This window comes from Halictus rubicundus, chromosome 2, assembly GCF_050948215.1.
Source record: "Halictus rubicundus isolate RS-2024b chromosome 2, iyHalRubi1_principal, whole genome shotgun sequence".
Lineage (NCBI taxonomy): Eukaryota > Metazoa > Arthropoda > Insecta > Hymenoptera > Halictidae > Halictus > Halictus rubicundus.
This window is the reverse complement of record NC_135150.1, coordinates 21,223,585-21,250,028: the sequence shown is the minus strand read 5'-3', so window position 1 is coordinate 21,250,028 and position 26,444 is coordinate 21,223,585. Positions and strand designations below refer to the sequence as shown.

At 30.1% G+C, this 26,444-nt stretch overlaps 3 protein-coding genes across 14 annotated transcripts; 1 reads left to right on the top strand and 2 right to left on the bottom strand.

Annotated features, from left to right (window-relative positions):
• Nucleotides 1–955: 955 nt before the first annotated feature.
• Rab5 (RAS oncogene family member Rab5) lies at nucleotides 956–8,695 on the bottom strand. 9 transcript variants are annotated; one of them, XM_076805955.1, is made up of 6 exons: nucleotides 8,557–8,695; nucleotides 5,890–6,058; nucleotides 5,148–5,299; nucleotides 4,673–4,889; nucleotides 4,272–4,396; nucleotides 956–1,654 (listed from the first exon to the last, which is right to left on the bottom strand). In XM_076805955.1, the coding sequence occupies exons 2-5, from the start codon at nucleotides 6,050–6,052 to the stop codon at nucleotides 4,284–4,286; spliced, it is 645 nt and encodes a 214-aa protein (XP_076662070.1). In that variant the 5' UTR covers nucleotides 6,053–6,058; nucleotides 8,557–8,695; the 3' UTR covers nucleotides 956–1,654; nucleotides 4,272–4,283. The 9 variants fall into 9 exon arrangements, with proteins under 9 accessions (XP_076662070.1, XP_076662065.1, XP_076662067.1 ...); XM_076805950.1 differs by having other exon boundaries at nucleotides 8,003–8,684; XM_076805952.1 differs by having other exon boundaries at nucleotides 8,227–8,684.
• A 1,477-nt stretch (nucleotides 8,696–10,172) lies between these two features.
• LOC143365606 (U2 snRNP-associated SURP motif-containing protein) lies at nucleotides 10,173–19,190 on the top strand. Its single transcript, XM_076805928.1, has 20 exons — nucleotides 10,173–10,384; nucleotides 10,540–10,579; nucleotides 10,667–10,783; nucleotides 10,874–10,970; nucleotides 11,124–11,438; nucleotides 12,432–12,496; nucleotides 12,631–12,796; nucleotides 12,974–13,137; nucleotides 14,499–14,558; nucleotides 15,078–15,121; nucleotides 15,239–15,343; nucleotides 15,434–15,661; nucleotides 16,638–16,880; nucleotides 17,011–17,197; nucleotides 17,278–17,464; nucleotides 17,591–17,724; nucleotides 17,801–17,889; nucleotides 17,981–18,140; nucleotides 18,225–18,373; nucleotides 18,688–19,190. Exons 2-20 carry the CDS (start codon nucleotides 10,556–10,558, stop codon nucleotides 18,965–18,967), a joined length of 2,814 nt encoding a protein of 937 aa, XP_076662043.1. The 5' UTR covers nucleotides 10,173–10,384; nucleotides 10,540–10,555; the 3' UTR covers nucleotides 18,968–19,190.
• A 1,065-nt stretch (nucleotides 19,191–20,255) lies between these two features.
• Nucleotides 20,256–25,442, bottom strand: LOC143365609 (uncharacterized). 4 transcript variants are annotated; one of them, XM_076805942.1, is made up of 8 exons: nucleotides 25,234–25,440; nucleotides 23,410–23,607; nucleotides 22,912–23,325; nucleotides 22,542–22,834; nucleotides 22,261–22,366; nucleotides 21,965–22,039; nucleotides 20,827–21,383; nucleotides 20,256–20,414 (listed from the first exon to the last, which is right to left on the bottom strand). In XM_076805942.1, the coding sequence occupies exons 1-7, from the start codon at nucleotides 25,283–25,285 to the stop codon at nucleotides 20,845–20,847; spliced, it is 1,677 nt and encodes a 558-aa protein (XP_076662057.1). In that variant the 5' UTR covers nucleotides 25,286–25,440; the 3' UTR covers nucleotides 20,256–20,414; nucleotides 20,827–20,844. The 4 variants fall into 4 exon arrangements, with proteins under 4 accessions (XP_076662057.1, XP_076662058.1, XP_076662059.1 ...); XM_076805943.1 differs by having other exon boundaries at nucleotides 20,831–21,383; XM_076805944.1 differs by lacking the exon at nucleotides 20,256–20,414 and having other exon boundaries at nucleotides 20,704–21,383; nucleotides 22,542–22,819; nucleotides 25,234–25,442.
• Nucleotides 25,443–26,444: the final 1,002 nt, after the last annotated feature.

Sequence of the window (26,444 nt, the reverse complement as noted above, 5' to 3'; positions counted from 1 at the left end):
TGTATGTTCATTTCTAATCATCGACCAAAAAAATATATCAATACACTAACAAGCTGTACCTCACAAACTTAAAAAATTCCCATAGTACTTTGACAAGAATGTGGTTACATTTTTCTTTATACTTATACAAGAATGCTTTTTCTACAAAGAAACATTACTTCATTCATAACATAATTAATGTTTACAAAACATTAAAATATATTTGTAGCTGTTTACCAAAGAAAAATATTCCCTCGCTTCTCTGACATTTCTTCAAATAAATTATATCTTGTTCTGTAAAATACTTCCAAATGCAAACTTTTGGAGATGATTGTATAATGTACCGATCATAAATTGGGTTTTTTGAAAAAACCCATGGTCCACATAAATCATCATAATTCACATTTGATTCAATGTGAATTTCTGAACAGACTTTCCGCGAAATTGGTATTTGAGTGTCTGTTATTCTGCGTTCTGATAGAGTTGATGATTTAATATTAAGTATAGAATTCAAATCATCTGCTGTAATATGATCATCTCTTATCGTAAAGATAGTCGACATTATTCGCAATTACTGTTTCTGATGTAAACACGAGTAGCTATTATATATGTATATAATTAAACAAACAGCGAAGAAAGCAAACATGTATATATGTATAGATGTCAGACTTTCAAATTAAAATTCGAGAAAAAATAGCAGTCAATAATGCCAACATGTTACTGATGTGTATATGTTGGTAAATATGAGTTAAATTTGTTTTAGTTTTAAAAATATACGAAATATTATGAAGTTAATTGACATAATTTAATTGATAGTTGAATTTACTCGCATGTAAATAGTAACAGACTTATTTATAAAGTGATAAATGCTTCTGGACGATAGTGAACGGTGAATGCGACGAAACCGATAATAATATTCACAAGTTTATTCTTTTGCTTGTGTAATCATTTATAATTTATCATGAATTATCGAATAAAATTAATATACAATATATTTCGGAGCAAAAATTTGTTATACATGTTTACAAACTAAGAAAGTAAATACATAGGTATAGTTAGCAGCAGGAATGGCCTACTATCTTACAAGATGTTTTGCGTGCCAAAAATTCATCATACATTGTATATTTTAAATGTATATTATTACTAATATTAATATTATTATTATTATTAATAATCAATTTACCATTAATATTATCATTATTACTTATTACCATTAACATTACTTATATAAATCATATTAATTATATATGATTTATAGTATAATCGTATTTATATATTTATATATATATTTATATTTATAACGAACACCGCCCATTACTACTAGAATTACAAATGGGAGTTTCACCAAATCTCTCTCTCTCTCTCTCTCTCTCTCTCTCTCTCTCTCTCTCGCTCGCTCACTCACTTTCTCTCTCTCTTTCTTACTTTCTCTCTCTCTCTCTCTCTCGCTCCCTTCCTTTTTTTCGATAGATCTGATACTCAAAATAGATGATATATCTTCGAATGAAACGTGATACACGCATTTTTCTAAATTAATCACTCAGGCAAAATGTTCGTCCTGCATAGTTCACCTCCCATTCCATAATAGTGGCATTTTTCCATCGTTTTACGTTCCATTCAAATTCAATGCGGACACATTCATGGTGTACTTATATTTTTGGATTATGGTACATATCTGCAAGCAAAAAGTAGTGTGCTCCTACAGTGATTTATAAAACAAATTATGTCTGAGAAAACAACGAAATTTTCACTTAATTTGCAATATTATCTGTTGCAAAAGAAGAAAATTATATTGTATAGATATACAAAATAACACATGTTTATTGTTCAAAATGTGCAGTTATGAAGATATAAAATTATCATTCAAAATTTAAACAGCTAAAATCTTAGTGAATAATGTAAAGTGTATATGCAATGAATTGCAGTGACTCCCGATATAGGTTTCAGTAACGCTATTTTCACCGTTAAGAATTCGCCGAAACTAAGATTGACTGTTAATAGCACTTAACGGTAACAATGTCTCAAAGAATAGTTGCACTTTTGTTATTAGAAGGTCAAAGTATTTATACACTTCTTATCGTTATACATTGTTAGAAATGCAGACATATCAAAGAATGTACACTGGTGCATGGTCAAGTGTCGTAAGTCCAAGGTTTGGTCGTGATACTTATTTCAGCAGTGTTGAATTTTCCCCAAACTCACTCGCTTTTGAATGACTTAAAAGATAAAGTGAGGAACATTGAAAATAAATGAGATACGTAGAAAAGAGAATTATTTATAACGAAAAATCCCCAACTCGAAAATTCAAAGAATTATGAAAATTTGGGAATATGTAGGGCATATATAATTTTATTTTGTAATTCGCTAATTGTAAGAAATTGAAAAGAATTTTGCACACAAAAATTACATATGCTCTACGCATATACTCTACTTATCTCCACAGTTTCATAATTTTCTGAATTTCCAAATTGGGAACTTTCTCTTGTGAGTTAGCAAATTCTTATTACATAAAATTGTGTCATTGAAAAACCTATATCGATGACATTAATGTAACCATACAAAATATTGTATGATAAAAGTAATTAAATTACAATTAATCATGGTCATAAGTAATTATGATTACACTATATTAACTTACCTAGGAAGGTGTTTCAAATAAATCTAATGTGTAGTTGTAAAAAAGAACACTTTTCATACTTCATATATCCTTTGCAATTTGAAAACCTGTGACAACTAATCGTACTTTACACTTAAAACACTGTTAAGAACAGTAATTTCAGAATAGTCTTTCCACTTTTAACACTTAAGTTTAGATAAAAAGTAAATTTTATATAAAATTTATCATCTACAAAAAGATAATACATAAAAAATAAATTACGCAAAAGCTATACAATTAAACTGAAAGAAAGTATATGATTGATAGAAAGAATAAATAGTACTAACTGGTATTTAATAATAACTGCAAAACTTACAACATTAAAATATTTAGACAAACGTGTTTATCAAATAAACTTAAATGTTGCATTAGTTAAATCAACAGACTCAACTTTTGCGTAAGAAATTAACATTTTCTTTAATGTCATTTTAAGATTTACAGTAACAAGGTGGTGAATATTTTACAAGGATTATTTACTTTTGCATTTAACAATTCACTATATAATTCATAATGTAAAAATAACTACTACATAAGTATTAATCAAATAAAAGTTAAGAGAAATAAATGTAGTAAGGAAAGTATATATATAATGTTTATGAACATACTGCAGGCATCAATACCACGTGGCAGAATCTTGCAAAATTCAAAATATAAACTATAAACGAATAAATATATATAAATATATATATATATATATTTACTCACAATATAGTGTAAATAATAAGCACAACTAAAATTTTTGCAATAATATTATAAGCGCGATAAAATAAGAGTATAAAATCAAGGTTTACAAATAGAAAAAGAAAGTATCAAATATTTAAACTGCGCGCTAGAATTCACTGCATTAATTAGTCTAAGCTATGTGAAATACAATAATTGTATAAGGAAATTCGTATATAAATATGAAAATTCTTTACTTTGAAAGAAATTATTAGTTAAATGCCAAAATATTTGGAATTTATGTTTTCATTTCATTATCGTGGGAAATAAATTCGTAACAAATGAACTTGTGTATATTATTAGAACACACTTTCTAATTGATTCCTTAATTAATGGAAAAATACTATTTCTTTATAACGTCAGACATAATTAGTGACATATTTATTCACCGTGTTGAAGAATTTTATAAATTCTTGTATAACAGCATCTTGTTTATGCAGAATTCTTTTTTACATTATCAATTAATATACATACAATAAAAATTTAAGAAAAAAAAAAACACTGATTCAACTTTTAATTTCACTTACTTAATAAATATAAAGATCGAAATGTCAGGAATATATGCAATAAAAATTATGAAATATAACAAAAAATGCACTGCAGAGAGATTTACGCACATATTCTGCAATACTAATACATATTTTTTCATGAAAAGCCCATAAATTGCAGATTTCTAACCTAATTAATATCAAATTTGTTTCCACTGCAAAACCTTTCTCCTTATACATTTTTGCATTATAAAAATATCTAGACATAATGTATTATTATACTGAACATTGAACTCATAACATATCTGATGCATATATCAAGTGGTTTGTGACTGCTCAATAGATATTATTTCCAATATTGTTGATCACCAAGGTGACAAATTTGATCTAATATAAAAATATATACCAATACAGTATTTAACACGTACAGATTTGGATAATCACTTGCAACAATTGCCAGTTGCTGTCTTTTGTCCTTCTGTCTCGACTAATCGACGACCTTGACCGCTTGTACTAGCACTTCCTGATTGTTCATTTTTTGGAAGTTTCTTAGCTGTAACAGATTGTTATGACAAAACTCATTTGTAAATTTATAGATTTATTTCTACATGGAAGAATAAAAATGTAGTAAGAAATAAGTCTTTGCACAGTATGCCTAACACAACAACAGATATTATTTCAAAACCAGATGGCCTTTTCATATTGTGTAGATAACATCACTATCATTGTAATTGGAAATGTTGTTGAACTATTCTAGTATAGCTTTACTTGTGCCAATGTATTAATTAATTTGACTTATACAATAAAGAAATATTGTTAATTATCTTACCTATCGCTAGGAATATATCGTTAACATTCATTGCTGTTTTGGCTGAAGTTTCCATGAAAAGAAGGCCATTTTCATCTGCGTATGTTTGAGCTTCATCAAATTCTACACCTCTCTTATTTGCAAGGTCTGCTTTATTTCCAGCTAATGCTATAACTATGCTTGGACTGGCTTGTCGTTGCAATTCCTTTACCCACGTTTGGGCACGTACAAATGTGTCCTATATGTTTAATTAAAAGATTAGTCTGTACAAACAGCGTAAAATAATTTATTAATAATGTTTCGAAGATAAACTACAGATGTATTTAGACTCCAATAAATAGAATATAGAATAAAAAATATAGAAAAAGTTGAAAGAAGTGATTACAATTTTGCATCTTTAGATATTATTTACCTTGATGACATTATATTCTTTGGCATGTGCGGAAATATCATTTATAATTAAGTTCAATATTTACTTTTAATAATTTTTACTTGCCTGGTTTGTTATGTCATACACAACAATGGCTGCCTGAGCACCACGATAATACATTGGAGCAAGACTATGATAACGCTCTTGTCCTGCTGTATCCCAAATCTCAAATTTTACAGTTGTGTCATCCAGACATACCGTTTGTGTTAAAAACGCAGCTAAAATGATTAATCAAATAATCAAATAATGATTTTCGAGAAAAAACAAATACTATTTAGAAACATGCTGAGTAATTCTAACTACATCAAGTTTTCATTCTATTCCAAATTAGCAAAAATAATTTTGTACTATTAAAGAACCTCTACTACCTTGAGTACAGTTTTTTCATAAATTAGAAATAAAATTGGTGTACTGACAAGTTTAGTGTTAGTTACTGTTTAAACGTAAACATGTAACTTTTCTTGGATAAGTTAATTCCACTTAGAATTTTATGAGTAAAAGGTATAAGACAAGGTATAAAACAAGAAACTTTTAGTATATAAGAAAATATTTCAATGTTTGTTTAATTACAACAAGTATTCTAACATTTTAGGATTGCATTCTATGCATATTTTAATATATTTTTCTATATAGTATAATATATTATTTGTTACAATATTTATAGTTTCATTTAGATTAAAGATATAATTGTATTTTGCCAATGCAACAATGTATATGGAAAATATTTACCTGCCTTAAAAAAAAAAGCTATCGCCTGGTCCACTTACTAGAATCTTAGTAACATATATTTTATGAAAAAAGTCCTTACCTCCAATAGTACTTTCTTGATACTCGTGAAACTGTCCTTTAACGAACCTCAACACGAGACTTGATTTTCCAACTGCTGATTCTCCGAGCAATACCAATTTGAACTGACAAATCTTTCCTTGCGTTGAACCATTTGGCCTCTGGGCTGTACCCCGATTAGCCATGATTACCTATACACAAAAAAAAATTGTTAATCTCTTGAAAGTATTATATTTCTAAAACATAATGTAATGAACAGTTATCGTCTAAAAATATGTCAACGGAATTGATAAATAAATGTATGTCTGTTCATATTGAAACTTCGTTTGGTAGATAAGGATCCCACATTTATGCAATGTAATCAGAGTTAACTACATGAAATAGATGATAAAACTTCGACATGAAAATTTAACAAAAGTTTGCTAAGAATTATTAACTCTTTCTGCAAAATGAAAGATGTTTTCATATAATGATTAAAGTGTCACTGAATCCGATGATTTCGAGAGGTCGATATCCTAGCAAAGTATACGAAATTAATAATGTAATTAAAAAGAAAGAATTCGAATTAAATCGTCGTTCATATCGTCGATTGCTTAAACACGCAAATACTCAGCGTGTCTCGAAGTCGTAAAAAATAGATACCGATCACTATAAAAACAAGTACACGAAATTTCATTATCCATTTGGCTCTGTTATGATTATTTTCTACTCACAAGTGAAAAGTACAGTGGGTAAAAACTAAAGGAAAATAATAGCGTATACTACTTAACACATTAAAGCGGAGGTCTTGTTAATTACATTAGCCAATTAGTTCGCGGAGAGCTAGTTTCGAAGATTGAGCAGCTCGGCGTTGATTCGTAATAATGTTACCGTTGATAAAACTCGAACTCTACAAATGATAATGTGAAGTCCGTTTTAACGAGAGGATTCAACGAAGAGTAAGGATCGGTAAGATAGAGTGGCTAAACGCAGCAAGGTTCACGGCGATCACGGGATTCGCAATTCGCACAACACGGTGACTAGAAGGAAACAGGTCCGCATCGCACGAGTCCGTCCGAGTGCGAGTCAGAGTCCGGGTACGGACTCATAGGGGGGAAAAAACGTCCATAAGAGTGAGAACGCATCAAATGAAAAAACACGAGCGCATATATGTGGTACGCACTATTCGATGTACACTAGTGAGTACACCAAGCTACGTGTAACTATTGTACTCGTAAAAAAGACTCACCCGAAAGTTATCTACGTAACCAATACCTCATAACCTTCGACGAAATGGTATTATCGAAAAATCACGAGAAACCGTTAAAGCGGTGCATAAGGACTGCGAAAGAAAGAAACCGATAAGGACGCATAGAGTTCTGTGTACGCGCGCGCGAATTCTCTTTCTCGCTTTACCCTAGCGTGGCTCATAATGCTCTTTCTCTCTTATACATGCTCACTAATCTGTCTTCTTTCCTCTCGCTCCGTTATTCGCTTAAAATACAACTTTCTCTCTCTCTCTCTTTCCCTCTCTCCTTCTCTCCCACATTCAGTTACTCATTCGCAGGGTCTTTCCTTCTTTCGCCGCTTACGCTCATTCTACCTTTCTCTCTTGCGCTCACTCATTCACGTTCTCTGTTTCTCTGTTCCACTCGAGAGATTACAAGAGGGAGAGAGAGAGAGAGAGAGAGAAAAAGACAAAGAGAGGCGAATAAAGGGAGTAAGTGATGCGCCACGGTAGTTACGGCTCCGAGTACTTGTCACCGCCCGTGAAACGTCAGCACGATCTGAAATATCGAATCTTCCGGGAAATAAAAATGTTTCGTTGCTCGAAAAAAGAAAAACGGTCAAGAAAAAAAAAAGAAAAGAATGGAACACAGATAAAAGAAACCGCGTGTTGAAGGGTACACAGGATCTTATCAACATCCGTATGATAGTGTACACGCTAAAAGGCGAATAATATAGGCAAATCGTCGAGCACCTCTATCGTAGATGACATTCTGCGCCTCTATCGTAAATGACACCGTTCATAAACAACCGATTCTCTCGCGCACGACAATTCATAGGATAAAGAAAAACATTAAAAATGTAGTTTCGCTGGTAGCATGAATAGGGGCACCTAACAAGATGGAAAAGTCGAATTTTCGATGCTTAACCTGCTGCGTGAGGAAGCTCGCCGTTGGATAGAAATGCGGCACTAGCTCTTTAGACGTTTAGGTCGATGGGTGCACAACACCGCGCGACGATGATTAATGTCAATTCACTGCCGCGCGTCAGACACGATCACTTGTCTCCAGTAAATCGGTCCACTAACAGAGCATAGATTGTGCAATCTATATAGAATGTGTACATTTATGACAGCTCCGGTTGGTACACGCACCAGACACACGACTTTGCGAAGATCGCTGGTTTTTTCTTTTCCACACTCCCCTTTTCTGTTCTTGGACGAGATTTTACCACTTTTCCGGGAACCACAGCTGTTCCATACAGCACTTTTTTTTCGATCGAACGTAAAATAATAGTATTTCTTTGTAATCCGATGCGATTCAGTTTCCAATTGAAGAATTTGATCGCACTAAATGGAACCGAGACTGGGGCTCAAATCACGCACACGGAGCACACAGTGCTGTGACACTTTCGTTTACAACGACGTACCCGTGGATCACGCACACGCAACTCTTTTCCGATGACTAACGAATTAATCGATTACCAGAAATCGTTCGTGAAATCTTGAAGAACCGACGAAACGACTTCAACCAAGGAAAATCTTTCGTGGGTACCTTTCTTCAATGTCGTTTTCTTTTTCCTCGAGTCGGGAATGGCGCATTTCAATGAAAGCGACCCTAGAAATCAGCGCCTCTCTCGACCGATAACATTGCGCACATGGTTACAGAGTGTACCATATAGAGGTGAAACTTCGGTATTTTTCGAAAATCAATTTCCAATGCATACGCGTTCATAAGTAGGTGCATACATTAGGAATATTGTCCTCAGAATGCGGCCGTTGTAATATAAGTATACGAAATACGTTTCTATGAATGTATACAGTGCCAAAGAAAAGTATTGACATAGCCCGAATATACGGACAAAATTCGTTGTAAATTTGTGAAGAATGCGATTCTCTATTTAATTATTTTGTAAAATATAAATTTTGACCTTAAAGTTCAAGTATACCATGAATCATGAATTTGAATGATAGTTATAATAAAGGAAAATAATAAAATACACATAAAGGTCCGTTTTCAGCGGGACAAACGTGTTGACATACTTGATATATGCCACGTAAGAAGGAACCTATTTCGCGCATGTCGTTGTGCGTTAGCCTCGTTGTAAAGACTTATTGTTAGCTCCCCCACTCGATGACCGTCATGAATATTCATATACCGGGAGACAAGTAGTTTGTAATTGGTCTCGTCTTAACCTCTCAAACCATATCTCTGAACGCTACGAACACACGGTATTATAAACAACTAGCATTCCGACGCAGAAGAGGTGCGCGGTTGTAGGGACGCGAGTAGAGAATTAGCCAATGAACGAGTCCCGTTGGTATCATATGCGCAGTAAAGTCTTAAATTCATCCTTCACCAGGTTCCTTTTTAGGTGGAACCACAGACGAGATATAGGATAGATCTATCATCCAATGTATTTTTGTGGCCCACATTTTTGGGGTCACGAAACCCCATTACCATTTTCGTGTCACGTCTTGTATTACCAATTGGAACTAAAATTTGCTGACAGCATCCTCAGTGATCGTAATTAAAATCAAAAATAGCTACATATAGTCATTGCAGTCTCGCGAATACAAGAAAATAAACGAATAATTCTAAAAACCTCTGATTTTTTGAACAGTCGATATATCAGAACATGAGACACGAAGTCCCATAAGATGATAGATCTATCCTTATACCTCGTCTGTGGTGGAACCAAGTATACTTAAATATTTTCCATGTTGGCACACCTGTTATATCACGGGAAGGGGTCACCATTCAAACTGGGCGTCATTGTTTAAAGTTAGTAAGAATATTTTGGAGAAAAAAAATAGAAAAACGCGAGTACTAGGAAATAAAATAAAAGAGACAACAGTTGCTGAAAGAAAAATTATATTAAATTTATTTGAGCAAGAAAAATCTTATTCTAAAATAGGAAAAATGATTAATAGAAATCGTTTTACAGTGAGAAATGTGTATCTTCAGAGAGGATACTCTCTGCTTGTATCCTCTCTGGTATGTTTCCTGTAAACTGTGGTCCGTACCATAGAACTTCGTGTTGTAGATGGGAATACTGATTTTCGTATCATTTTTGGGGTGGCAAAAGTGGGGTGAACAAGTAATATGTTCAGCGGTATACCTACATTATTTGTCATCATTTGGTTCCTTAATGTGAAATGTGTTAAAACACAAATATTTTATGAACTATTAAAATATGCGTTTTATAATAATGCCTGACTATACACATTCGTGAAGACGTCGTTTGAAAGCTGTTACATGAATAAATGATTATTACTGTATTTTATACGATTTTCAATTCTTGCAAACAAAGTAAAGTATTCGTATATTTATTAGAAGGCTCAGTATCATTCATTATTGATTTCAGTCGATATTTTCTTTTAAAACCATATTTTATTACTACGTTTAAGGTAGAATAATTAGTATTTGACAAAATTTTATTCATACATCTCCTTTTACTATTTTAGGTTAATATATCTACAGATGGCAGACAAAGCTATTATGAAGGTATAATTGCAGAAATTACTTTTATGTTGTATTGCAGTACTCTTGGAATGGAAACTATTTTAAATGATAATTATTTTAAATATCTAGCAAATTGCTGAGCAAAAGCTAAAAGCATTTTCTATTGGCACAATGGGTAAAAGACCATTAAGCAAAAAAGAATTAGAAGAACAACGTAAAAAGGAACAAGAACAAGCTGCAGCTCAAGTATGTAATGTCAGCAACACTGTGCTCAAAGGAAAGATTTATACAATTATAATTCTAAATGCTAATAATATTTTTCATTTATGTGTATAGGCGTTTGAAGAATTTGTAGCAACGTTTCAGGAAACACCTAGTAAAACAACAAGCAAAGTTTGGGTGAAAGCAGGTACCTACGATGCTGGTAAACGACGTAAGTTTATTATGTTAATCATTATTTGTATTTATTACTCTTACCTATCTATATTTACTATATTTTTAAATAACTAAGTTTAAAAAGTATGTACAAAATAAAAAGACAAAGTTTTAATTAGTCCTATTGATTACATTAATGTCTCTTTAACAGAGGAAGATACAAGAGAGAAAGGGAAGCTGTACAAACCTCAATCAAAACTATCGGAGTTGGTTGATAGTCGATCGTCAGCTGAACAAGCACAAGAGTATGCAAGATTACTTGGATCAAATGAACGAAAATTGGACAGATTGGGAAAAAAGAAAAAAGAAGGTGAAAAGAAAAAGAGCAATCTTGAATTATTTAAAGAAGAATTGAAAATGATTCAAGAAGAACGAGAAGAAAGACATAAATATAAAGGAGTAGTGAAAACTGTCATTTCTGCTCAGTCAGAGGATCCAATGATGGCAGCTTTAAAATGTGTTGAAGGTAATTGTTTTATAATCTAAGTATGGATTTAAAGCTTTATATTCTTAAAACATGTTTTGACAATGTAGAGTATATTGTATGTGATTAATATGTTGCTAAACCGCTACTTAGAAATGGCTGGCTCATCTTGCCATGTGTTTCCTATTCATTCAAGTTCTCTTAAAGCTATGCGTTCTTTGGCAGCCTACCAATTGTGTATAGCAAATTGCACGATACAGACATTTTCTTTCATTAAAGCAATATATTAATGGATGTTGATAAATTTTGATCTGAAAGAAATATAGGTTTTATTGATCAAATTTTGCTTCTGTTTGTAATATATACGATTAAATTATTAAAATTAGTAACCTTCCTGAAGTTAATCTCTTCTGTTTTCCAATGTATCAAATTCTGATACTCTATTATTATAAAGTATATGACGAAAGTCAATATCTCTGATCGGTTCATTTTCTTGAACTAAAATTCTTATTTATTATGATACTAAATTCTTTTCAATATTATGAAACTTAAAGCTCATTGAAGTAATAACAAAGTGTTGCCTTCATAATTTTATTCTTCTTTAATATTTCATTTAGCATTAGAAAATTATATAAAACGATTATTAGAATCTTTATTTTCAATTTTTAAGTATGCAATTATTTCTACTCCCGTCACTTTATATTTCTTTCAGCAAGTACAGAAAGATTTTATAGTAAAAGTTATAAATATATCAATGTTTAAAAATGGCATACTTTTCTGTAATTATTGTGGGTAAATAACCGTGATATAAACTATTTATTTCTTAAAATTAACAATTTGAATTTGTTAAAACTTCCGATAGGTATGTCCTCATATCCTGATCCTCGAAAGGCCAACTTACATAACCTTATTGATGATCCCCGACTCCTAGCCCTGATTTATGAGGGTAAAACAATACCCTTTAATTCGTTCCTATTGTTTCTTTTTATAAATATGTGACATACATGACAAATGAAAAGAACTTGTCTTTTACAGATGGATCATTTGATAATGGCGATCCTAATACCACAAACTTATATCTAGGAAATTTAAATCCAAAGGTATACTTTTTTTTTATAACTAATTTATATGTGTTGTGTATCTCATATTATGATTTTATTCTCGCACACCTCTATCTAGTATATAATATGTATATACTGAATAAAGTAATTTATGTTACTCTTATATATAATAGATTACAGAGCAGCAACTAATGGAAATATTTGGAAAGTATGGACCATTGGCTAGTATTAAGATTATGTGGCCGCGTAGTGATGAAGAAAAAGCTAGACAAAGAAACTGTGGGTTTGTTGCTTTTATGAGTCGCAAAGATGGAGAACGTGCTTTAAAAAATCTTAATGGTAAGAGAAATTTTTAGGTCTAAAGTTCCTGTTGTTATTAAAGTAAAAGTTGATATGGAAAAAGACAGCGTTACTTATTTATATATACATGTCATTTCATAAATATTTTTTTTTCATTAGAAGTGAGATAAATGATTCATTAATGTAAATTTTTATTTTATTTTTATTGTGTCATAGGTCGTGATATAATGCAGTATGAGATGAAATTAGGTTGGGGCAAGAGTGTACCAATTCCACCTTACCCTATTTATATTCCACCTGCTTTAATGGAGATCACTCAACCACCACCTCCATCTGGTCTTCCATTCAATGCTCAACCGCATCGTCGGGACAGACATAAGGTATATGAATTAAACGTCCATGCAGACAGGGATTTGTACCGAAATATAAAATACCGGTATGATGTCATACCGCTATGTAAAAATACCGGTATTTATCGGTAATTTTTTCGGTTTCCCTATTTTATTATAATTTCCTAAGTATTTTTAAGCACAGATTTAGAACCAGTATAACTTTATTATTTTAGCAAATATTATGTTAGCAAATGCCGAAACTGATATGCAGTAGCATAATTGCTATGAAAAATCAGGAAAAGAATATGATATTACAATGTATAATAGTTGACATATCTTATATGTATAATGTTGTGATATCAATATCAATCCATACCTTAGCGGCCAAGGTCGGTAGGCTTGCAGAAACGAAACATTGTACTCTTTCTTGCGGCCACTTTCTTGCAAACACCTGTATTTACTTCGGTTCCCGTATTGCAACGATTTCGATTTATTATATCTGTTTCGGTATAGCCTTATTAGAGAAATAGCGGAATCACGATCATACCGGTTTTATGCAAGTCCCTGCATGCAGGTCGAGTCACGAGGAACAGAACATCTAAGCAATCCTCGATGGCATTACAAATGAAAGAAAAACTCTAAGACCAATGTTGTATCTTTGAAAATATAAATCTTTTCAAGATCATTTAAAGATCGCTGATACCTTTGAAATGCACCAGATTTTCTTTTTCCTCTAAATAATGCACGATTGATGTATACATAACCCGTTTTCACTGTACTGGTATTTCCTTTGATTGAAAGTAGACTTTTTAATTCAAAGTAATCTCAAGATTATAGTGTACTAGGTACTTGAACTCGTCTCGATATCTACCCTGCAAAAGCAAATTGCATAGCGCCCTTGAAATACATCGACGACCTTTAAATAATTGTGACAACATGGTTAAACAAAGAACTCGTTTACATCACCTTATTTGCCTCGTGGAGCAGTACAATTTTCGTCTCGAATGTTTTCGTTCATCTTCAAAGCCAACAGAGATATTATTGAAGCTCTCTTTCTCGTAATTTGCCCAGTGTATATATTATTATAAATTTCAGATTCACAGTTGTGAACTGGATTTGATTTACAATACATTACAATATTACCAATGTCAGTTTTAATTATTCTGTGTTATTTACTTATACTCACCCATTTCTGTTTACTTATTCATATTCTTTCCTTAAGATTTTTTTTAATTTTTCTATTAGCTCTGTTGCATGTTAGTATGTTTTATATTTTCATTTATTAGTTGCTAACATTTTAAAATATGAGCCTTTTATTAAATCCTCTATCCTGCTTATCCTTTTTGAAAATCTTTAGAAAACGTGCATTCATATATAAGTAATATTATCGTTTCTAAATATGATATCAGGTACCTCGTATTCGCAACCTTCAGACAACAGATCCTCAAGAAAAGGAAAACTTTGAAAAGGTAACATTAACTCCTTTTAATAAAATAATGTTTTTATTTCAGTGTAAATAGCTTTATTGCAATAAATTTTTAGACAGGCATTTTATCTTAAAATTAATGGTTTTAATGTTTTTAATCAATATATTTAACGACCACTGCCTTATCATAGTATTTCATATTTAAAAAAAAATTGATAATAAAAGTGAATTCAAACAATTCTGATGGTTATTAATAACTCCAGCGAATATTACAAACCAGTCAATATTCATATTTCGATTTCTCCTAACAAAATTCAATCTTTAAAGTAAATTAGAACATCCATAAATAAACTAAGTACTACAAAAATAAATATTAATTTTATAATACTTCTGAGTCGACGCGTGTAATCATTATTAAATAAAATATAAGAATAAAAGTGAGAAACATTCATTTTATATTAAATTGGCGGGTATCGTACATGGGATGGATTAATTTGAACTGGAACATCCTCTCAACTGTAATTGCCGTGCTATAATGGGAATGTAATGGAAATTGTCACAGGTTTTGCAGAATGCAGTTGTCAAAGTGGTTATTCCGACAGAAAGGTATATTTTGATTTCAATAATTTGAAACTTATACTTCAAAATATAGATAATCATCTGTAAAGATAATAAACACTTATCCAATTTATGACCAATTTTTAACGAAATTCTGTACTGTAGGAATCTAGTTATGTTAATACATAGAATGGTAGAATTTGTAATTCGTGAAGGTCCGATGTTTGAAGCGATGATTATGAATCGAGAACTAAATAATCCGATGTTTAGGTTTGTAGAATTTTGATTCTATATAATGAGATATATCGAACAATACTCAAAAAATTTCAAGCTGTACGATGATATCGCTTATATTTTCAGATTTTTATTCGAAAATTATTCTCCCGCACATACATATTATCGATGGAAATTGTATTCCATACTACAAGGAGATGGACAGAAAGAATGGCGAACAGAAGATTTTAGAATGTTTAAAGGAGGAAGTGTATGGAGACCACCACCAATCAATCCGTGGACGCAAGGAATGCCCGATGAATTAATTGAGATGGAAGAAAGACAAGAACCCAGAAGAGGTAGTTTGTCAAACAGGTAATGATAGAGATGATATAAAAGAAACATTGATTATATTATTGTACATTGCACTGTCCGAAATTTCTATAAAGCCATAGTGTTTTTTGATAAATTTTTGTTAGTAATCTGTATCAATGAAAATATGTGTTTGGCATCGTTTTGGAATTAATTAAAGAAAGCGTATACGTCGGTTTCACAAAATAAATATACCAATTATTTCAAGAAAAATATAATTTAATAGAAAACGAAATGCGAAATTTCTATAATTTATTCGCATTTTCCATCAATAAACTCAAAATTAACAATTATTTTTCCATTATTTCTATATTAATAATTAGTGTAACCTTCATTTTGTTGAATAACATTAAAAATTCGGTTTGACATTGATAAAATTAACTTCTGTGTTACCCTTAATTCCGGTTTCTTTGTCCAGAACATGTGTGTGCCTGTGTAAAATCGAGCTTATTTATATTCGACTTTAAGGACTAATTTGCGTAGCAGCCATTGTCCAACAATACCGTATAGACATATTTAAAATTTGTTGTCCACGCCTCCTTGTTATTGGCAGCTCTAATTCTGCTTGAAATTGTGTTGCACTTTTCGTTTCTTTAGCTGCAGACCTCATTAACAACACACCGTTGTCTCTTCGACAAGTTTTGTTTACTACCGTTAAAATGGCTTCTGCCGTAATTTTCACGAATATTCACATAATTATTCATCACTGAATATGAGCAATTAATTTCTTTATAATTATACGATTAGAACAGCCCATACCTCCGCAATATTTTAATGAATCGAATTATGACAAATACACGATTTTTAGGAATTTGAATACCAATAATTTTAGAATATTCGCAATTTGCGAAGAGCTGTAGTTATCCACTTCAAAGGCAAACAGAAACGAAGTGACTTTATAGAAATTTCGGGCAGTGTATGTTATCATTTCCATTCAACAATATTAATATTTGATTGATACAACATTTCATATTTATAGTCAGCGTGATCGATTAGAAGATTTGTTGCGAAACATATCACCCGAAAGAATAAAAGTTGCGGAAGCAATGGTATTTTGTATAGAACATGCAGAAGCGGCAGAAGAGATTTGCGATTGTATTTCAGAATCACTATCGATATTACAAACTCCTGTAAATAAGAAAATTGCGAGATTGTATCTTATATCAGATATATTGCATAACTGTGGCGTTAAAGTAAATAATGCTACTATTTATCGAAAAGCGTAAGTTATATTAATTAAAGATATAGGACAGATTATAGAACGATTTTACTAATTACATAGGTACTGTATTACCATTACTATATGAATGTAGTTCAGACATTTAATATTATGAAACTTGCTTATAATATAGGTTTGAAACCCGATTATTGGATATATTTAGTGAAGTTCATCAAGCCTATAAACAATTTGATAGTAGATTAAAAGCAGAAGGATTTAAAGTTCGTGTAATGAGAATGTTTAGAGCATGGGAAGATTGGGCAGTTTATTCACGAGATTTTCTTGTTAAATTACAGAACACTTTTCTAGGTCTTGTTTTGGTAAATTAAATCTTTTTATACGATGATGTTTTTTATTAATGACGATAAAAAAGAGAACAAGAATAACTGTATGTTTTTAGATGGATGAACCTGAACCAGAAAATGATGAAGATATTGACGGAGCACCTTTGTCCGATGTGGATGGAGATGGTGCAGAAGATCTGGATGGGGTACCATTAGACGGTGCTGCTCTCCTTAAGGGTGCTATGAAACATGGTCTAACTCCACAGACGACTTCTAATTACGATGATATCGATGGCGTTCCTAGTAAGAATATTTTTCAAATATTTATAATTATCAATTTATAGTTGTCTGTATTATGCTTTATAATAATATACTATATTTACTATCATAGTTTTACTGTATATCAATATCTTACACGTTTATTTTCAGTGGATGAAGATATCGATGGTGTTCCTATGGATGAAGAAGACTCTTTAAATATTCGAAATAAAGAAGATGATAAGAAACCATCGATTCCTGCTGGTTTTGTGCCATCTCGATGGGAAACTGTGGATCCCGATCAGGTATAGGAATATTATCAAAATTACTCTTTTCTAATTAAAACGTTTTACTCTAGTAAAACAAATTGCTCAACATTAGGTAGAAGCGCAAGCTATGACAACTAGTAAATGGGAGGAGTTGGGTCAAAATGAAGACTCTAATTCTCAGGATACTAGTATGGATTCCAGGTAACGTACATATAATGCAACGATTTTAACAAATTAAAAAATTTAAGTTTAACGATAAAATTCAGTTAATTACAAGAATATAAATGTACAGTGGCAGAGATTATAACGAAGAAAGAAGAACCAGATTGCGCGAAATTGAAGTTAAAATAATGCAATACCAGGATGAATTAGAAAGTGGAAGGAGAACGTTAAAATCTGGTATGACAATTCAAGGACAAGTAGAACATTACAGAAAAAAGCTCATAAGAAAGGTGAAAATTATAAGTATGACTATTTCGAAAGTATTTTTTTTTTTTACATATTTATGTTATTTAATAAAATGTGTTTTGCTAAAGAGCGAAAGAGAAATGAAGGATGCAAAAAGTGAAGAACGGGACGATGACAGACGAAGAGAAAAGAAACGAAGTACAACTCCAGAGTCTCCCAATCATTATAGAGATCGACGACGATCTACGAGTCCATCGTCTAAAAGTAACAGATACAGGTAAAAATATGTTTATACAAGTTACAAAAATTTATTAGAAAAGATTATAATGTTTGAAATTCCGTGTTATCTTAAATTTATAGATTTAAAATTCAAATAGTAATATATTTTTCAAAAGTCAAATATATAATATAATTTAATTGAAGCAAATTTAAAAGAGACTTTCTCTGTTATCTTAAAATAATGTAACTTTAGTCTATTTAATTTCTGACAAACGTAAAGAGTTATAATAATGTTTTCACGATTGTATACTTGGTAATATTAGAATGCACGAATGTTTCAAACTTATGACACTGATATAGATTTCTTGTTAGGTCTCGTAGTAGATCACCACGAGGAAAACGTAGATCACGTTCACCATATAAAAAACGAGTGCCAGTGACGCCATCACCACCACGTATACGACGGACACCCTCGCCTTCCTTTTCATCCAGAACATCTCGTAGATCACCTGGCAATGAACGAAACGACAGAAAAAGAAGAGCTAGATCACCATCATTATCACCGCCGCCTCCTCCACGTGCTTCGAAACATAGAGCTAATAGTCCGCCGTCTCCATCTCCACGTAAACATAGACACAAGCATAAGTATTAAGATATATGATTTTACGTTTCTTATATTGTTACATAACAATAAATCAATCCATCAATTCTGTAATGTGTATGTAGAAATTCATACGATTACAGAATGATATTACCATTAATAAAAAAGAAACTTAGTTAATGCAGTAATAATTACGCATTCAATATTGTAAGATATTTTTATCCGATTCTAAGTATTCTAATACACTTTCTTTCTCCAAATCCTTTTAAGCTATTTTATTTTATATACATAAATTTGTATTTGTGATAATACGATGAATGTGTGAATAAGAAACATAATGGCACAATTTTCAAATATGAGAATTGTGCATCCCTGTTCTGTATTCTTAGTATGTAATTACATTAATAGTTATTAAAAAATATGTACAGACATAAGATTGAAAACATGGTCTTTTTATTCTTGTTTATTATTTTATTATGATATATATTTAGTAATATATGTTTAGAGTAGAGAATTGGTCAAACAGGTGTGATGAACATTTAGGAGAAATGTATAATCTGTTCTACTTCATAGAAAAACAAATGGGAGTCTTTTTTACACCGACATTATCTGCGAGAGATCATAACACGCTCGAAGCATAGATTAATAATTTTAAAGGCATTTTTCGTAATAAGTTTTAATATGTTAGTATTTGTTACTTTAAATGACAACATAATAATTTAATTTCTGTTTAAGTTTTTTATGTAATATATAATTGTATCATACAGTTTAATATTTTTTAAATTGGGCTGTAAATTTTCTATAAATTGAAACCATTCAAATCATTTTTCTATAAATTCAAACATGTACTAGGCTTTTAATACGTATTTTATTAAACAGTTGTTATTAAGTACATAAATAGATTCTATGTAAATACGTCCTTTAATAAAATACTTCAACAATATCTAATACAAAGGGCAATTCCATAACAAAATAAATAATATATATTATATAGATTTATATACATACATGTGTATGAAGAAGTCAACGGTGGAAACATTTACATACATTTTCACACATGGCATTAGGTAGAAGCAACGTTATTTCTTTCTTCAATAAATGGGAATATATATGGATGTAAAAAGTTGTGATGTTGTACATACATACTTGTAAAAACATTACACGTATTCCTACCATTAATGGCAGTAAATAATATCAAATCAGAGAAACAATTTGTTATTTTGTTCCTAAAAGGAATAAAAAACATTACACTTTCACAATATATTTAAATATATTGTGTAAGTAGAGATCTATGAAAAATTGTTGTAATTGCCAAAATTATTTTCAAAATTATGACTAACCTGATATATGTAACATAATCACTGTCTTTCTCAGTAAAATTAGTTCTTCGATACATTATGCATCTTTGTGCTATTTTTGTTCTTCATAACATTTTCTATCTTCATATGATCATTAGCTTTTGTTGTAGTTGTAATTTCTGCTACTTTATTTATGGATGCTGTAATGACATATAGAGAAGAATTATGCTCAATCAAACGTACATATACATACGTGTGAATATATGTATACATATATATTTATGGTAAAAAAGCAAACAGATTCATGGTTTAGTAAAATTTTGTTTAATTAATTGATTATGCAAAAATATAACAGATCCTCCATGCTCGCTAAAGTTTATCAAATTTTTATATAATTCATATTAGTCATAATCCATACACGTGTATCTTTTTATCTTAATGCGAGTTCATTCTTTCATTTTTTGTTGAAAACAACAAAAATCATACAAATATATTATGACACAATTATTTATTATTTTCGTAATGCCAAAAATAGATAACACGAATGTAGAAGTTATACAATGTTAAAGTCTGTTCTTAAATTTTATACACATATATTTTAGAAAAACGTACATACAGTCTAAGACACTATTAGTTACGTTTCCTTTTCGTTACGTTTTTACTCGGCGCTACTTTCTCTTCATCGGAATCTTCTTCGTTTTTTGGTACAATTTGTAATTTTCCGTATTTAGCTTCAAGTTTAGCAATCAGTTCTGAGTCATCAAAATTTTCAATCTCACTTTCTTCTTGGTCCTCTTCTTCGTCTTCTTCTTCTTCTGATTCTTTCTTTTGTTTTCTATTCTTTCGTTCAGTTCTTAATTCTTCTTCATGTTCAGAATCATTTTCTTCTTCATTATCACTTTCTTCTTCTTCTTCTTCCTCTTCATCTTCTACTTCCTCTTCTTCATCTACTTCATCCTCCTCTTCTTCTTCCATCTCCAAATCATCTTCCTCTTCTTCCTCCTCATCTTCTTCTTTTCCTTTCTCAGTCTTTTTATTTTCTTGTTTAGACACTTGTTGTTTAGAAACTGCTATTTCTGACATTTTTTGCTTCTCTGCAAGTATTTTCTCTTCTCTGTTCTGTTTCTCAGACGAAACTACTTGAGGTTCAATTTGAACTAACGCAACTTCTAAACATCAGAAAAGTATACCATTAATTAATAATATTTTAGTATCTATTTTAGTTTAGTAATCCTAAACAATAAAACATGTAATATAAACGAGTATTACTCTTACTTCTTAAGTATAGTAATTATGTCCACTATATTTGTGTAAACATTTATCAGGTTTCTCTTTTTCTCTAAATATTACCTTTATAATAATATTTAAATGTATTTTCTACAAATAATGTTAGATCATGCAGTTACATTTTAAAACAATACTCTTTTATTTTTACAATAGAAATATATATGCTCCTTCTATATCTGTATAAATATCAATATTTTTATTACAACAAATTGCATTGCTGTATTAATACATAAAATGAATTTTAATTATTCAGATTGAATTCATTACTTCATGAAAATTTGAATGATTACATAAATTATTAGAAAAAACATGATACTGTATAAATAGTTACTGAAAAAACATAGGTAATTAGGAATAATTATTTAATTTTTCTATTCATGAAAGGAAGGTGAAAGAAATTTTTACTAAATATTCTTATGATTATGACATAACACTTGAAAAACATAACTATCACAAAATTTACCATTGTTCCACCGTTTCACAAGGACAAAATGTGCAGCAATAACAAGTGCCACACCAACTCCAAACTTCATCGCCACTGCAATCATTAAACATTATTCTTCATTGATGCTTGGATATCATAGAAAAATGTCATAAATATTTGAGTGTTATACAAAATTCTGATACTTATGTTATAATTATATGCTTATATTTGCGATAACATATGAGAGCATGGAGGATCATGAAAGTATATACATTAGTTTTACCTATACAACCATTCTATACATGAGTGTCTCTAAGTACTCATGTTTGACTTACCATTAATGGATTCTTCTTCTTCTTCTTCTTCAATTTCTTCGTCATCTTCTTTTTCTGGCTTTTTATCTACATCACTAATATATTCTTCAGGCTCTATACTTTCTACCTAGTACAAAAATGGTTAAAGACTACTTTATAATTTATATAAAAGATTGTATAATATAGATTTAGAAACGAAATATACATACTACAATTTAATGTACTTTATAAAGAATAAATATCTTGTTTAAATATAACTTGTTTGAATACATAACATAACATAATAATTATAATAGTCTTACCTCTTCTAAGGGTTCAATATTGTCGTCATTAATATCATTAATACCAGGAATGTCTACAAATCTTTCAAACACATCCTCACTTGCGAGGGGACTTATAACTTCTTCAAATGGACTGTCTGATTCATATAATATATTTTCTTTACTGTCTTCTTCTTTACTAGCATCATAAATCTCTTCTAATACATCAGTATCGTAAAAATTCTGTGGACTAATATTTTCATCTTCTTCAGTATCTTTTCTAAGGTTTTCGTCTTCATATTCTGTTTGCTCATCTAATTCTGTGCTAATATATTCTGTTAGAATTAAAATTGAATAATAATATCTTCAATTTGTATATTTGTTTATATTGCAATGTTTTACATCTCAGTACCTTCTTTATCCAGAGAACCTCTACTTTGTTCTTCATCTGATTCATTTTCAGTTGCCTCTTCCTCTTCTTCTTCATATTTATTTGTTTCTTCTTCACTTCCTTCTTGAATTTCTGTATCGTCTTCTTCATTTTCTTCCTCAATTTGGTTCTCTTCCTCACTTTGTTGTTCTTCTTCCTCCACTTCTTCATCATCATCACCATCTTGTGCCTCCTCTTCTTCTTCCTCTTCTTTAGAAGTCTCTGCTTCTGTGGACTCTAAAGTCTCGTCGTGTTCGTCCTCTACTTCATCTTTCTCAATTTCTGTACTTTCTTCTTGCTCTTCTTCATCGTGTGATTCGTCATGTAAGGATAGCGAATCGTCTACCCACCCATCAAAAATGAAAGCCCAACGTGATGACTCTAATGGTGTATCAACTTATAACATGAAATAACTCGTATAAATAATCTGGAATCTTAATTGTCATATCCATATTACAAGTATACTTCAAATTTACTTACTATCTGTGGTTCCCCTGTGCTCAAAAATAATTACACCAACTAAGCCAACAAGAGCAGCTAATATAACAAAGAATATAATTCGTGCACACCAATGTCCACCTGTGATACTTTCTTTATAAATATGAATAGTGATGTTGTCTGATAAATTTTCTGTAGGAGTTCCAATAGTAGGTGCAACTGTAGCACCATCTTCCTCATCTGAGTATAATATAATAGATTCAACAATAAATATTCTACGAAAGATCATGAAAATATTTTGCTTTTATAATAAGAAAATTGCGCATAGACATACATATAAACATATAAAACTAAGTTTCATTTCATGTATTTTGTAACGCATATTATATATCTTATTGGTCACATTATCTGAATTTGCAGAAATTCTTTTTCTTATTTTCATTTGCATTTATAAATTCTATAGAATGTTCGACTATAATTTGTAGAGTTAAATAAGTTCTTCACAATTATTTCATAAATAAGTCATAGGTATATTTTCTGTCTATCTAAACTTGTAAATTATTCAAATTTCTATACTCAAATTTTATAACATTATAATGCTATATAAACTATAGTTACGTTTCTAAACATGAAATTATACGAAAGTAATATATAATTATTCTTTGAAATAATATTAATAATATGTTTATGCAATTTCGTTCTAAAACAATTTTGATTATTAGTCGTGGAAGAACATGTATGTATGTATGTATAAATATGTTTTATACACACAATGATGTCTGTATGTATGACACTTGCATCTGTTATTAATAAATGTTTTTCTGCGTAACCCTTATTGTTAAATATTTGCGAGGTTTGTTAAATTTATGTTTCTAGATTATTACAGAAAAACATAGAATTTGTCATATTTTGTGCTATAAACGAACATATAATTTATTATTTTTAAAATGTACAACAAATACATGCATAAGAGCAATATGTTTTTGGAATGGATATTATAGGTGGTTCTATTTTTGAAAGCTAAAAGCTAGGCTGATCAAGCTTCTAAGACCCTGTATTTTCTAATTTGAGCAACATTGCCAAATATGTCTTAAAATATCCGAAATGTCACACATAAAATAGTATTTTTGAAAGTTTTATCGAAAGAAGATATTAAATATAAGTGGGTGCGACAGTTCTACTAAAGAATATATACAATAAAATTTTCATTTTCGTAAATGATACTTATTTTGTAATAAAGATCATAAATTTAACATAACACACGCACAATAATATATTTCTTAAATAAAATAAGAAAGATATAATGTTAAACCAAAATGTTATTTTGAATAAAATTGATTTATATTAGTAAATTAGTTGCATAATGAGGCGAAAATGATTACATTAACATCTTTGTATTACAAAAAATCGGCATTAAAATAGTGGATACATTAGAACGACAGAAAAATAATAGTACAAACCATAGAAATATTGAAAAATTTTTCAAATAACATGTCTGTAACTTTCGATAAAATTGCCATCGATTAACTTTACAAAATTATTTTACATATACATAAATATTATATATATATATATAAATTATGTAATATTTTATAGCTTGCAAAAAATAAATCCCATAATCGTAATAATAGGAAGCTGTATCATTTGCATATAGCTTTTTTAACTCAAATTATACACTAATATACATATACATGAAAATCAAGTTAAATGATGAAGAACAATCAATATTTATCTTTTTCTAAATGTAAGATATGTAACATGTATCACCAAAGCTAAAAATAAAAAAGTAAACATTGCTAAAAATATTGCGAATGTAAGAATCGAAGTTAAAATAATTCTCACACTATTTCAGTAGTCTGTTTTTACCCTTTTTACGTCTCTTCTCTTTCCGTTTTCTTGCTTGTACATCCCCAGACATCTTCTATGAGGAAATGTACGTGTACTTTTTGCAAATAAACGAACACAAAGAATTTAAATTTTTAAAACGATCGAACACTGTGCCGCGTCTGCGATAATTTAATTTGTAATGATCTTAACAAGTGTTGACATAATGTGAAAATCCCTAGCGACTTAAATTGAACATTTTCTCCCTCGGTATTCAGTGTTTCCCAAGTTTTTGTTACTTTTGCAAAATTAGAATAACTTGTGTATACTTATTGAGCATAGAACAACACGTAACATTAGAACCACTTTAAACTTGAAAAGATAAATATCAAGGATTAAATGAAATTTTCTAACTATGAAATCTATACTCAACATTGTCAGTTACAGCATAATGTAGTTCAGGAATTACTAGATTGATATATAGTAAATAATAACAGCTTCTTTATTAGAAATTAAATTAAGTACGAAATCACATAAATATTATTGGAATGCGTGTTTAAAATAAAATACAATATTACACATATCTCTTTATTAGAAAAGAAAATATTTTCTTATCAGTACGCTTCATAATAAACATTTTATTAACATTCCGAGTTACAAAATATAAACTTAAATTCAATGTACTAAGAAATATTTACTTTAATAAGCATATGTACAACTTTAAAATACATAGTACGTTTAATACAAGACATAGCTCATTTTTTATTTCAATAAATAATTTACAAAATACAATTACTTATGAAATTTTTAACTATTAAATATATTTGAAAACGCAGTCATATTCAAGATTTTTGCCAAAGAAAAACGAAAACTAACTAAATGAACACAATAAAGAAGAGTACAAAAGTATGATTAAAATAATTAATTATAGTGTAATTTCAACATATATGTATAATACCATTTGTAATCTAAAATAGTGTACATAACTATAGTAAATTATGCAAGAAAAGATTACTGTATTATGTACAATAAAATGTACTCAATAGAATTTTCAAAACTCTATTGTATGATTCAAATATTATAAACTATATCCTTTTAATACAACCAGAGAAATTTTCACTTTACAAAATCCATTTACTATATAGCTCTGGAAAGATTTGTGTATAAATTTTCATAATTAATCATTACCAGTAGTATACGTCTAAATTAATCATATTATAACCAGATTTTACTATAGAAAGAATTGTAAAATA